Here is a 15442-nt window from a genome sequence, read left to right as displayed (position 1 = left end):
AAATGATTTATTTTTTCCTGGTCTAATAAAACCACGAAGGCCAAATACTAAACTTCTTAAAACGTTAAACCCAAGCCAAAGAATAACTAAAAGAAAAATAGGCAGTTTATAAAGGGGCAAAAACTAGAGAAACGTTAAGTGGTGCATAAAGTTAAAGCTGAAAAGGACTTTAAAGATAATCCAGTAATTGAATTTTACAGACTAAGTAAATTGAGTCTTAAAGCTAAAGTGACACAATCAGAAATGTTCAGCTATAAGGCAGTGCTACGTTTGTCCAAGGTTCTTCCCACTGTACCCACCAGCCTGCTCAGTGAATTTAGTTCTGTGTTTCTCAGAGTTTATTCTTTTGTGAGCGTCAGTCCCATAAAGATGTGATAATCCCTAAAAGGTTTGACGGTGAATAAGTTTGGGGCACCTACCGTATTGCCCCCTTAGAGACTCACCATGCACATTAGCGTTTTAAAGGCTCTAAGAAGTTGCAGCAGGTCAAGTTCTTGAGCTTCGTTTGTTGCAACGTTTCCCAGACTTTTTGAGTGCTGGACCATTCTTCCTTGTAGCACCCATGAACACTGAGGTGTTCCACAAAACCTTCTGGGACGGGGGGAGATCTGACAGCACGTGGGAGGTAAGGGAAGTACTGATAAAATGTGAGAGTTTGGATGTTGGAGTAACTACAGATTTATTCGCAAAGGAAAAAGATAAAAACATAAAACTAGAACTTTATTTCTCAGTGTCATAAGGGAAACAGTGTTATCAGGGAAAAATATTTTGTGCTGTAAAACTAATGCTAAAAGTGATGGCTTGTTTTTATACTGATTTGGGGCTAATCATGTTGCCAACATCAACTAATTCAACTCAGAATGCTTAGTTTAAGTGTGTTATACCTTCTCTTTGTTTTCTAGGACACTGTAATTTATGATCGACTGGCGGAGACTTCAAAATACAAAGAAATTACCCTAAAACATTTAGAGCAGTTTGCTACAGAAGGTGAGTGTAATATGGCAAGAAAGCATGATTAAAATAAAAAGAAATGATATGCTACTGGTGTTTTGCGGGATCATCGTTATTATTTTACTTAGAGATTCCTAAAGTAAGATAATTATTGTCGGATAGTTTAGATTATGCTATATGCTGTTCCCACCCAGTATTTTTATTTTGCTTTCCTAAAACTGTACTTATTAAAATTTTGAGAGACTTTGTCCCCACATTTTAGGGGGTATGGAGTCTATAAATCCGTTCACTTTTTAGAGTGGATGTTGATTTATAGTTTAAATACTTGGCTTTGTATCTCAATCAGAAGGAAAAGAAACGAGTCAAAGAACTGGGTATTCTCATCTGACTGTGCAAGAGGAGAATAAAGACACCTATGTAACTATTAAAATATTCAATTCAGTTTCAACTGAAGACTTTTTATTAAGCCCCTACCACGTGCCAGGCTGTGAGGGAGGCCTGAGAACCCATGCTGGGCAAGCTCGGTTCTGTCTGTCTGTGCTACTGAAATCCATGATCTGTACGACAAAACAGTGCATGGTCTAGGGAGATGATCTAGAGCAGCTAAAAGGAAGTGAGACCCTAATACATTAGGGTCAGTTACTACAAGAATCTGTAGAGTCTTGTATCTGAGCTTAACAGAGGTGGCCAGAGCTGTATCTGAATCTCCCACTCACGTTCTCCTTCTTGTCGGCTTCAGCTGGAACTGTTGCCAGTGTCACCAAGTCTGACCTCGGATCAAATGCTTTTTCCTCTTAATCCAAGCTGGGAAAAGATAAGAATGTTTTAAAGAGCACTAGGCTTTGAAAAGCAAGAACATAAAGAACCTTCTCCCAGTTCTCCTCCAAAAATGGAAGAGCCTGGAGATACAGGTTCATAGAGTTCAGATTCCTTAAGGTGCACAGGCTTGGGAGATACAACCTACCCAGCAAACAGTGTGGGTTCTTTTTTTGAGGAGGATTAAGGGAACATCTTTCTCTTCTCTGGTTGTGATGTTAAAGATATTCCAGCTCCTAGACAGATTCGAACTGGCTTGGCCTCCACCCTCGCCCCATTCTTGCTGGCCCTAGACTGAACACGCTTGTACTCCATGGCTACCCCAGAGTAAGTTTCCAGCCAAGTTTCCAAGAGAGAAAAACATATCCTAATACGGTTCCACCGATTTAAGTTCCACTCTCAGTGATTGGGCAACGGACAGCCCTACTTCTTTCTTGAAAGATAGAGTCTGTGTTCCTCTTGTTTCTGACATGTTCCCCGGCCATATTTTATTTGGCTTGAGATCACTGGCACCTAGTTGTTCTGCGAGTTAAACAACTTTGAATGAGGGCATTGTCTTCTCAGGAACCTAGTTAATGGCACTTGTTGTGGCTGACAAATGCTTTTACCTCTTCTTGTTCTAACCCATCAATTATTTTTCTGCTGAGAGTAGCCTCCAAGTGAGTTACAAAATTGACAGGCACCGAGCACTAAGAGTAGGTCACCTCAAACATCGGCTTTGATTGTTTTCCCAGGGTGTTTCTGATGGGTATTCTTTCTTTGTCTCTATCCCTCAAGTTTTTTAGACTCTTTATACTACAAATTTACAGGGGTGAAGAGCAGTAATAAATACAACCATATATCCCAGTAAAAGGAAGATGGCTCTCCCAATAGGCCCCTTTGGGGTTCCTTTCTTTCTTCCATCGTAAGGATCTGTGAAGCCACTGTTACGAGCCAGCCACTGTGCTCAGTACTGGAGTTACAGATATGAAGAACTCCAAGTCCCTGCCCTCCAGGAGCTTTAAGTTAATGTAGGAGAACCTCAGGAAAAACAATATGAAACATTGTCATTCACGCCATAGGAGTATTTGGGGATTTCTCACTCAGACGCCTATGGGGTCTGAGTGAGAGGGGGATGATGCAAAGAGATGATTTTAAGAACTGAGTCTTAAAGGAGATGCAAGGCAGACAGCAGAGGGAGTTGAAGAGGGCAGAATGGAGAAAAAGTGACCAGCATGTGCAAAGAGTCTGGTATGTAGGAAGTGAATGGCAGAGAATGAGATTGAAGACAATTGATGTGTAGTGAATGAGCCAGACTTTGGAGTTTGAACTTTGTCCTGGGGAGCAATTGAAATATTTCAAGCAAAGGAATAACCTGGTAAGATTAGGATTTTAGAAAAGCCACTCTAGGCATGGAGAATGGATTGAGAGCTGGGAATTAGAAGCAGGGTGCCAGTTTTAAAGATTGATGGACATTAATATACGTTTTACACTAAGGTTTTGTCATACTTGAATCAGACTTCAGCATGTTGGACTCGAATCAGTATTTTCAAAATGAGACTTTGTTAAATAAAAATGAAAGTGTCAGACTTCTGAATTAAATCTTATTTGGTGTTGGGGGTGTATGCCACCTTTTTTCAGGGTTAAGAACTTTATGTTTTGCCGTGGCTGAGATTTCAGAGAGTGACTTTCAGGAGTGGCGAGCAGTCTATCAGCGTGCATCGACATCTGTGCAGAACAGGCTGCTGAAACTCGAAGAGAGTTATGAGTTAATTGAAAAGGTACGTGGAAGACTCTTCTGCTCCTATGGAAGATTTGGTTTCCAGAAAACCTCAGTCTTGACTCAAGGAACCAATGAAATAAAAATCAAAATATCTTGACACACCACTTACTGTTGAATCTCCTCTGGTCCAAACATTGACAAATCTTAGTACCAAAGTTAAAGTTTTTGCTGAAAAGTCTCTGAAATTACTTTGCATAGATCTTCACTCTTTTTACAATTTTGGATCAAAGTTAGGCTAGTCTAGCAATCTCCTTGCCAGTGTATTCCATTGCTTCTGCATCACAGATGTGCGTGCCCCCCTCCACACCCACAAACATGCACACTCACACAAGTTACATACATGTGCATGTGTACAAATAGTTAATAAAGGTGTATAATATGTAGTACAAAATAATATAATAAATATACAACTTGTGTGACTCTGTAACTAATAATAAAGAATATATAAGTAAACAATCCAGTGCTTATAGCCGGCCACTCATTGTTCACTTATATACATCCATCATTTCTGTCACGACTGTGAATATCCTCATTTTACTGATAAAGAAACCAAGGCTGTTCAGCCAAAAAGTGATGGATACACTATGATTGATGCTGTGTAAATAGTAAGAAATCTTGCTTTGTTAGTTAAAAATAACAAACATTTTTACGTAGTACTTACTGTGTGCCAGATTGCTGTTTGTGGCACCTGAATCTATTAACCTGTTTCATCTTCACAACATCCCTTTGAGGTCGGTACTGTTAATTATCCCAGTTTTACAGACGAAGAAATCAAGGCAACAGAGAGGTTAAGTAATTTGGCTGAGATTACACAACTCATAAGAGGGCTAGCCAGAATTCTCACTCTGGCTCCAGAGTTCATGCTCTTAGCCCGCTCAAGCATCTTCATTCTAACCTTTAACTTTCCGTTAGCTAACTTCCTAATTACATAATTCCTTCAACTAGACTCATGTTTGTACTGCATAGAATCAAGCTTCCTGTTAGCCACAGTTTACTTGATCTTGCCTTCAGGTGAGTAAAGGCCAGCATTTTTTCCTCCTTCCTCTCTCTCAAACTATGTACCTCCTGTCTTGAAAGGTAGCCAGCACCACCGATGCCTCCCTGGACTTTTCTCCCTTCCTCTCCCTACGTGCCCTCCCCTCCATTTAATACTGGGGAATCTCATCCCCCAGCCGCGGGTGGTTTTCCCTGTTATACAGGTGCCATATGTGACTCTAGCTACTGTTCTTCTGTCTCCTCAACAGACGGAGATCACTTTAGGAGCTGGTTTGTTTCTCAGACCTCCCTTATAATTGAACTTATTCTTGTATCCTGCTGATTTCTTAGAAGACTTGTGATAGCATGTATGGTGCCTTCCAACCTGATAACCCCGCCCCCAATTTTAGATGTGCGCACCCAACAGGGGGCTTGTTATCAATCAGCTTATTGAATTTCTCTCTTTTTTTCCTAACATACTTGTATATGATTATGTCTTTGGGGTAGTATATGATGAGATAATATTTTATTTATGAGGCCATGCCCATAATCTCTTTCAATCTCTCCAACTAAAGGTACACGTTGTCTTAAAGCACTAACGGCATTGATTTTTAATCTTTCGCTTTTCTTACTCGTTTGAGAAGTAAAAAAAAATTACCCTGTTTCAAAATGATTCTTTTTCTCCTGTCTCCTTTTCTACACAGCCTGAATATAATGTAGCCCTTTCTCTCATGGTAATGAGATAGAATTAATGTATAATAAGTGACAAAATATTGGAAAATGGATTCTAAACATTAAATTTTGTTTCTACATGAAGCATACATACTATAGAAAATTCTGGAGTTGAGTGTTTAATGTACCTAACATTTTTACTCTGAATGTCCTAGAGTTTATAGATTAGATTTTATAGGCTTAACAATTGTTGTATGTATGTTTTTGTGTATGTTTGTCTGTTATTAAAAGCCTTATGACTTCCATCTTTTAAATGAAATAGATGTCAACCTTTTTCCAGCAGATGGCGATCATGAGTCACAGTGAAATTTACATTACCTGGGGAAATCCGTAATATGTATGTGTATATTTTTAGTTTACAAATACAGAAGCCTTCCTTATGACTGCCTCTTACCTAAAATACATGGAAAATGGAATTTCTAGCTAATTCTTCTTTACTTAGTGGTAAGCTATGGTCTCGCTGAGATTTACTGAAAAATCTTAGATTTTTTCAGAACAAGGGAAGAGATTGGTTCCCTTGTTCAGCCAGACTGTTCCAAATTAGGACTAGTTTTCTATATCCATCCCTACCCCTGAAACCATAGTTTCATTTAATTATTCACTTAATTAGCTTTCATTAAGTGGTTAATAGATGCTAGTTATTGGGAATGAACAAGCAAATAAGGAAGACTTGGCCGTGGCCCTCCGAGTGTCATGGTCTGAACAAATTCCTTACAGAAATCTGAAGGAACTCACAGGAGTGACTCACAAACTTGGTCCAAAGGGAGATCTCAGAGAGGTGGTAACTTTTGAAATGAGCCACAGAGGATTATTTTACCAGTTAAAGGAGAGTAGAGGCCTTTTTTTTTTAGAGTGACACTGTGGGGTCTCTATAGGGTTTTTAATATATCCAGAGTTAGAATGATATCACTTCTCTGTGGTCTGAGCTTCCATTCTTTGTTCAGATCAGCTGGGGTTAGTGTTCCGTAGGAGTTGTGGATGACTGCCACGGTTAAAACCACTCTGGTGAGGCAAGTTTCAACACGTCAGAGCACAGATTCTGCTGAGATGCTGCACTGGCTTTCAATTTAGCTCTCGTGGTCATAGCGTTCATCGATTTTGGCTTCTGACTTGGCTATTTTAAATGAGACATGTTGATTAGGTAATTTATTTTTTATGTGATTAGAATCTATTTTTTTATGTAGACCATAATATTGAACTTAGCATTAAAGATAATGAATTTTAAACTGAGAGTGGTTTTCAAATCTCTTTTTTTTTTTAAGAGGAGAACCCAGTTTTCCAAACAAAATATTGCCTGAATCATAATATATGTAACAGGTAAAAGTAAAACTACTCTGGTTAAAGCTTGGGGGTGGGCAGGGGAGAGAAGCTGCAGATTGGCTCTCCCCTCAGCCTCCACCTTGCCCTCACTGTGGTCCATGAGCATGACGCTGGGGCTCCACTGAGCACAGTTTGAAAACCATATAATAGTCCATCTGTGCATGAAATTTTTAGAAAATGTGCTTCTCAGAGTTACTATAAACATCTTCCTTCACTTTTCAACAAAAGATCAGAACATGATTGTGGTCATACAAGGATGTTTCTGAAATATTTGAGTTAATGATGGAGATGCCATTGACACATTAACGTTACATTAAAGACATTCAAAATTTGAAAGATTTGCAGAGCTTTTCCTGAAAGCAAGAATAGTTTTAATATGTTACAAAATAAGTGAAAGTTTTATAATCTGATTAAGGTTGTACTTTTACACCCTGCTCTCTATCTTTTCCCTCCAATGTTTGTTCAACTAAGTAATTCAGGTTTTGAAATTTAGTTAAAGCCTTCTTCCTTTGGTGGCTGTAACTCCTAGCATAAGCTGTAAAAATATCCAAGTAGGCCAAGAGCACCCAAGAAGAGGATGACATTTGTCCCCTGGTGCATGCTTTGTTACTTTCCTACCCCAGCACAAGTGAGCACTAGGATATATTCCCATCACCCTCCAGGGTACAATAAAGGAGACAGGACAGAGGAGGTTTGAAAAAGTCCTCCAGATCTTGTTAGCCCTATTGCTAGTCATTGTTAGATGAGAGGATGTCGGACTTTTACATCCATCTATAAAATATCATCATCATCTCTGCTACGAGGTTGTGCGTTTTGGGCTCCAACACTTGCATTCAGATGGTAAACTTTTCAGGATGTAAAAAAAAAGAAAATTCTCATGCTATGAGTTTTTTCACGATGTTACGGAAACATCTTTTTTCTGTTGCTAAATGTAGGCCAAGAGGTGACATTTATTACTAGGAAGGCAAAATTGTTCAGGAATAAGAAGGTTCACATAGTTAAAATGCAAAAGGGATTATTTGAATCGTATCAGACACTTGAGGTGCCTTGACCCAGTATGAGAAGGAGAATTGTACCATCACTTGGGGTTTTGTGGACAGTAGTGCCTCGTCATCTCTCCTCATCACCACTGGAGAGAATTTACAGTTCTCTCATTCTTTCAGATGACACACGACCTGTTTTACCTTCTTTAACCTCATTCCTTTGAAAGACAATGTATTTGGACTTGTAATTTTAGATTATGAAACCACTTACAGTGTTGGTTTATATTTTTAAAAATTAGATTATTTTTAAAATTAAGAATTCATTTATTTGTATTTAGTCAGGAAAAATTGCAAATAAGTGACAGAATAATCATGAAGCTTTATGCTTCATTAGCCGTGGTTTCTCTGAAATTTCTCACCTTCTTCTCTGATTTGCCACTTTACATTTATTCTAACGTATTTCTAAGACACATAAATTACTTTTTTGCTCATATTCATGCTATGCTGCTGACTTCCTTTGAAAATTAATAGTGCAGAGGGCTCTGATCTTACTTACCTGGGAAGATTTTATAATGACACCATTGGTTGAAATATGAAGGTGTGTCTTCATGGTAAATATGGTTTTTTGAAATTTTTAAATATTTATTTGCTTCAATAGAAAAATGCAATTATAGGGCCAGCCCCATGGCTTAGTGGTTAAGTACGCGCTCCGCTACTGGCTGCCCGGGTTCGGATCCCGGGCGCGCACCGATGCACCACTTCTCCGGCCATGCTGAGGCGGCGTCCCACATACAGCATCTAGAAGGATGTGCAACTATGACATACAACTATCTACTGGGGCTTTGGGAGAAAAAAAAAGGAGGAGGATTGGCAATAGATGTTAGCTCACAGCTGGTCTTTCTCAGCAAAAAGAGGAGGATTAGCATGGATGTTAGCTCAGGGCTGATCTTCCTCACAAAACAAACAAAACAAACAAACAAACAAACAATGCAATTATATATCTTCAGCATTGCATACATTACGCTACTAATCACTTGTAATGTTTATGAAAGCAAATTATTTATCTTGAGCATTACAGGAAACAGATATAATACCTGTCTAAATTGAGCAATGATTGGAGCAGTAATTCCCTGGTCATAAAACTCGTCTTTTTCTCTTGTTATGAGGCATGGATTGCAAAATATGTTTTTAGAAAAGGAAAATGTATCCAGCACTTTTATCCATTAAAGTTTTTTTTTAACGGATTATGGGTCAGAGAGGATTATTTCTGAGCATAAGAGTAATCAGAAAGCTGTAATTTGGCATCATCTAGCTCTCCTTTGAATTGAATAGCAATGTTGTCTTTTACACACTTTTTGTAATTTATGATTATATGCACCCTGCACTAGAGTGTAGCTTCGTGAGAGCAGGGACTGTTTTTATCGTATTCCTCTTTTTATCTCCAGCGCCTGCCTGTCTGGCCTATGTTAATCGCCAAATAAATATTTGATGAATAAATGAATGATGCAGTTAAATAATTTATTCAGAAGCTAAATTCATTTAGTAGGTCTTGCTTAATGAAATCCTGGCCTCTATTGCTAATAGAGTTCATGCTTTCTATATGTTGAGGATGTTGGTATCAAATGTGTTGTCACTAAGGATTAATTTAGGGATATGTTACAAAAAGAGCTAATAATTTTAAAGAATGCATTCTTTAGAAATCTAGACTCAGTCATTTTAAAAATATGTCTTCCAGGTTATTTCATATATGAATGTGAGAATCACATGGTTGGAAAGATTCAACAATAAATGTCACAGCACACGGCAGGCTGTGTTCTGGGCTCAGGGACACAGCAGAGGAAAGGGATAGAAAAATCCCTGCCTTTGTTTTAGTGGTGGGAGATAGGCAGTAACCTTATGAACTGGAAAATATCATTTCAGAGAATGTTGGTGCCCTGGGCACTGAGATTAGGCGCTAAGACAGGACAGTGAGGTGTACTGATCTTTTTCTACATTATTTCTTTACTCCTCCCCAAAACATGGTTGACATTTCAGGGATTTTTTAAAGACTGCCTTGATGTGGCATAATATAGATCAACCATTACATTCGGTGTGACTAAATACAACAGTTTAGCACCCTTTGCAACATGTGGTAAGTGGTTTAGAGGATTCCTAACGAAATATAAAACTTAATGGAAAACAGAATTTTTCTTGAATGTTTATGACTGCCAAGTTCGCAGTAACTTCTGTATTAGAATGGAATGCTTTTTCAGATAAAACTACCACTTCTATTCTTAGTAGCTGCAAATATCGCTTTCATTTGTACTAAAAAATGAAATGTACTAGATGAAAATTTACATGATGTGCTGGTGATTTCGTGGTTTAAAATTCTAGTAGTTTCCTGTTGTACTGTTTGCTTAAGAACATTTGCAGTCTGTCAGCTCATCTACTAATAAGACCTGCCACTTTTTGAGCATTTACTAAACTCTAAGTCCTCTGCTCTATGCCCTGATTATGTAGTTCAAGGGCCTCTAAAGTGGGGTACACAAGATGATCCATTGGAGTGATGATCCATTGAGCAAGAAAATATTATAACTTGTTTCTACTTACGTTTTACCTCATCGTTTTTTTTACAATTTCTGTTTTTGCATTTTATAATGTACACAGTTTATTAATATTAACAGAACAAAATATATAGCTGTGTCATCGGTAAGTACTCAACGTTTTTTCCTAACATACTACTCAGAAAAAAGTTTGAAATAACTGATCTAATTTCATCCTCAGAACAACCCTATTAAATCTGTATGATTAGCCTTATCTTGCTGATGTAGAAATTCCTAGGTTAAGTTACTTGCTGAAGGACACAAAAAAAACAGGGACTCAAATCCCAGTTCTGTCTTAATTCCAAATCCCCTCTTAATAATTGGTATGTTATTCCACCATCTTGATTTAGAAGAAAGCAAGAATGTATGTAAAATGTTGAAGACTTAAAAAATAAAATGTAACCAAGTGTGTAGTTGTGTAATCACTAGATCAGCGCTTGAGGTTGGGAGGCATTGGTGTGTTCAGGAGACGTCCACCTAGTAAATGTAGCCTCTGTGTACTCAGTGTAATGTAATTGTACCCTGCTTAGAAATAAAAGTGGAAATATGTTTTTTATGATTTTCCATCAACTCATCTTTAGACTCTTCTTATTTAATATACTTAAGATTTTCTTAGATCTCTAATCATGTGCTGCTTCTTTCTGAGTGATAGATCCTTATTACGAGCACTTCGTGGTAGACTCTCCACACTGGGTATTGCTGTCTTCTCACTCAGATAAGATGGATGTGTTGTTTTTGCAGGCTACACCCAATTGCCTCTCAAATCCTGATTCTTTTCAGCTGGTTATGTGAATTCTGGCCTTATTTGGCAAGCTTTGGCTGTGTGAGAGTTCAAATATGATTTCTGTGGTTCAAAAAGCACCAAGTTCAAACTTACTTCTTGGCCTTGGAAAAATTAACCAGTTGCGTTTCTCCAGAAGCGGGCAAATGAGCCATTCCAATGATTTAATGCTCTTAGTCTTATTGTACTATAGCCCAGCTTAAACTGAAAGGAAAGAGGTATGAGATTCTCTTCTTTTAAATAAAACCCCATCGTTGTGTGCTAAGAGATGTTGAGAAGAAAAAGCGCAAGAGTGAATGAAAGATGCCCAGTGGAATGCAGGAGAGAGAGGACTCTGGCGATCTTTGAGAATCAGCATTGTAGAATGACTCGGAGAATCCCACAGCCACCAGCACATCTGTATTCCAGGGTTACCATATTTTAAAGCTAAAGAAGAGGATGATTGCAATAGCATCTTAACTGGTCTCGCTGGCTCCATTCTTTGTAATGCACCCCAGTCGGCCACCAGTGAACTTTCTGAAACATAAATCTGATCCTGTCCTTCCCTTTCTAAAATTCTTCCCCAGGTACCCTTTGCCTTGGGAATCCTCAGCATAACACACAGACCCTTCAATTGTTGTTCCCTGCCAGCTTTTCCAACCTCATCTTTTTCCTAACTTAATACTCCAAGTTTGAGATGACCAACCTAATTACATCCTCAGAATGACCCTATTAAATTAGTATTATTTAAATTACCACCACACCTCGCTTCATTTATTGTTTCCATATTGACCAAATGGCAACTTCTCAAACACAATATGCTTCTGCATACTTCTGTCTTTGCACATGTGATTTCTTCTGTTTGGAATTCCTTCCCTCATCCTTCCCCACCACTCTCAGTTGCTTGGCTAACTCTTAATTCTTCCTTTAGAATATAAGGTCAAGTGTTAACTGGTGTTGGATGGGTTTTTTGAGCCACCTAGACGAAGAAGATAACTTTTTTCTGTTTATCCTTTGTACTCACAGAAAATTATATATTTACTTTTAAGATAGTGTATAACAGACAGTAATGTGATTATTTGGGGAGAGCACTGTTTATCTCTGATGGTAATCTATATTACAGTTAAGCGGCTTTGTCTGTAGTTTGAGATTGCCAGGAGAGGAGAGAGAACTGGGACCAGAGGATGTAAGGCCAGGCTAAGAAAGAAGGGTGGGAGTTGGAGAAGGAAATATCCAGAGCAATCAGTCAGGATGGAGCCCATGCAGAGATGGGCTGCTCACAAGTATTCTACCTTAAGGGTCTGCAAACTCCAGCACAAGGGCCACATCTGCCCACTGCCTATCTTTGTAAATAAAGTGTTTTTGGAACACAGCTCCTCCCTTTTGGCTGTTTTCATGCTACAACAACAGAACTGAGTATTTGCAGCAGAGAATTTATGGCCCTCCAACCCTAAAATATTTACCATCTGTCCCTTTACAGAAAAAGTTTGTCAACCTTGCTCTAGATAAACAGTTCTCATATTAGGTCCTCAAATCAGCAGCGTTGTAACCATTGCACATTTCCAGGCCTCACCTCAGATCTACCCAGTGAGAAATTCTGGGTGTAGTGCCTGCTGATCTGTGTGCAGTTAAGCCCTTCAGGTGATTCTGAAAACCACCACTCTAGATTCCTGGCCCTGTGGTTAATTACTTGGGGCTTGATGACAGCCAAGCAGCTAGGGTCTGGGAGAAACAGATACCAGGAAAATGAAAGGAGTACAATCAGGAAACAAGGCAGGGAGGAATCCAAAGAGGAGTCTCTACTGATGAGTTCTGAAATATAAATTCCAGGAAGGCGGGAACTCATTGTTGTATCCACCGTCTTGCCCAGAACTACCTGCTCAGTGTGTATTTGTGAGTGGATGAATGCAGGTATGCATGTGTGCTTGGAAAGAAGCCAGTCTCAAAAGGTGAATCTGGGGCCTGCAGGTGGAAACAGGGAAATAGGTACACCTGGCAGAGGTGGCTCAGAACTGAAACTGAAACCCATTCATGGGTTCACTAAAGACTGAAGAACAGAGACAGATGTTTAAAAACCTGATGATTTGAATAAAATTCTAACTTTCATTTAATCTCAGTTTTACTCCCCACTCACTGCCTTTGGGTTGTTTTGATTCTTGTTTTGTTCTTACTGGCGTAGCTCAGCTGTACCTCTATTTGACATTAGATAATTAATTAAACCTTCTTGAAGCTATTAACTAGATTAATAAAGCACTTAGCAGTGTCTGGTACATTTTCTCTGTTAAGAAAATATTTCTTAATCTTCCCAGTCACAATGTTATTTCAGATTAAAGTAAAGGTTACCAAATGTTACCAGTATTTACCCATACTTACTCCAGTGGTAAAACTTTGCTTTACCCGTATTATTTCTTTATTTGTCTTTAAAGAAACTTCTGCCAAATAGTCCCTGGTATAATCTGAAGCTTAAATTGATATGTTTGATTATTATACTTTTTCTCGTTTAGGAGCATATCACAAACTTTTTAGAAAATACTAAATAATCTAAACACTGACAGAATATTTGCTAATATGGAAATAGGTCATTTTGAGGTTCTGTTATTGAGCAAAAAACACATGTATTGGGATAATACATGTGTAATCTAATTATAATCATAATTTCTAAATCTGTCATAATTCATTTTACCATACAGTTATTAAATACTGTCTGTGAAGCTTTTTATCTTCACTAGGGCAGAAATTTTACATTTATATGCCTTTTTTAAAACTCTGCATACATTATGAACATCTAAAAGAGAAAATAAGATTATTGAGGGCTTTACTAGGTGAATAAATATTACTTCTTGATTTTTCAGTGATAACTAAATCCATATTATGTCAAAGAGTCATCAACCTGAAACGTTTATAACTTTTGGCATAGTGACATTTTGAAAGTAAAATTAGTGTTTGGGGTTTTTTTTTTTAATTCCATAAATGCCATGGGAATTTTATCATGTTTCAGTACTTGCTGAATATGTAACTCCCATAGTGCCCATTAGTGGCCATCTGTGTAAGGTAATACATGTTGGGATGAAATTGATTACGGCCTAAACACTCTTGTATTATGATCAGGAAAAGCACGCAAAGTTCACATTTTTTTTTCTGATGATCGTTATATAGCTAAAGATAGTAATTTCCAGAGGCAGAACAGCCTATCACTCGAGATCCTAATCTCACAATAAATGACACCAAGGCCAAAGGAAAAAAGCCTGCAGAGCCTTCCACTAAAATGACTAAGTGCTGTACTTGAGGAGTGCTTAGGATAAAGGGAAAATTAACAGGCTTTGGAACATGGTTTTTCCTTTATAGGCATCAAAGTAGACCCACTGCAGTTTTACTGAATATTCAGAAATGTTTCATTACCCTTTTTAGAAGTTCATTATCATAGCCTCCAACACATTCCAAGTTTACCTACGTGCAAACTTTTCTCAGCATCTGCATTGCTGGCCCTACCTCTTTGGTCCTTTATATTATTTTTGCCTGGTTTGAAAAATGTTTCCTTTTTACCTTTGTAAAACCAGGTGTTTTCATTCTTTCAAATATGTTTTCAACGTGATTGCCCCAGTGCAGTCATTTTAGTTTTATTAGATTTGTGCATAATAATGTATACCTGTATGCTTCCTGAGCTCATTTCTCCCCGTGGAGTAGAGCTATATACAAATATACCTGTTTGTAAATTTCTAATGAACGTGTATTTAGGTCTTAGCTCTCACATTGTCTAGTTACCCCAAGGTTTTGTGAAACCTACTACAAAAAATAATTTCTGGGGGGCTGGCCCAGTGGCATAGCAGTTAAGTTCACATGCTCCGCTTTGGCGGCCCGGGGTTCACAGGTTCAGATCCCGGGTGTGGACTGACGCACCACTTGTCAAGACGTGCTGTCGCAGTGTCCCATATAAAGTAGAGGAAGACGGGCATGGATGTTAGCCCAGGGCCAATCCTCCTCACCAAAAAGAGGAGGATTGGCGTCGGATGTTAGCTCAGGGCTAATCTTCCTCACAAAAAATAATAATTTTTTGCTTCAGAAAATTTTGAGAGTTTGTATTACCTGATCATTTAAAAATCTTATGCCTTCTTTAGAATATTTAAAGTTTGAACACAGCTATATCCTGATCTTCCCTTGGATGTGGGCCAGAATGATTTAGCTACAAATGCCCTAAAAGTAGCTAAAAGAATTGATAGAATCATTGTCTAAACATTGAAATACAGCAATTGTGATGTTGGCATAGTTGATGTGGAACTATTTTCCTCCTTTTCCTTCTTGAACTTCTTGATGATAATTATTCATCAGATTATGATAGATTTCAAATCTGCTTCCCATTAAAGATAATAAAATAATACTATCTCCTTAAATAAGGAAATTTGCCTTCCTGTGTTATATATTGGAAACTAAGAAGTCATGCATCAAGTGTATCTCATAGCTGTATAAGTTATTTGGAATATATTGAAAAGAAAATGGTGTAGATTGCAGCAATACTTTATCACGTGGATTTTGGATTTTTTTTTTTTTTTTTGGTCATCCACTC

The 15442-nt window shown here is 38.1% G+C and overlaps 1 protein-coding gene across 3 annotated transcripts in view; it reads left to right on the top strand.

Annotated features, from left to right (window-relative positions):
• ATP8A1 (ATPase phospholipid transporting 8A1) overlaps window positions 1–15442 on the top strand; it is a 218155-nt gene that overhangs the window by 109190 nt on the left and 93523 nt on the right. For all 3 annotated transcript variants that reach the window (XM_058546980.1, XM_058546979.1, XM_058546981.1), the window contains 2 exons: window positions 903–987; window positions 3388–3527. In XM_058546980.1, coding sequence (XP_058402963.1) covers window positions 903–987; window positions 3388–3527 — 225 coding nt within the window. The remainder of the gene's footprint in view (window positions 1–902; window positions 988–3387; window positions 3528–15442) is intronic.

Source organism: Diceros bicornis, chromosome 8, assembly GCF_020826845.1.
Source record: "Diceros bicornis minor isolate mBicDic1 chromosome 8, mDicBic1.mat.cur, whole genome shotgun sequence".
Taxonomy (NCBI): domain Eukaryota; kingdom Metazoa; phylum Chordata; class Mammalia; order Perissodactyla; family Rhinocerotidae; genus Diceros; species Diceros bicornis.
This window is presented reverse-complemented; position numbering and strand designations above follow the sequence as displayed.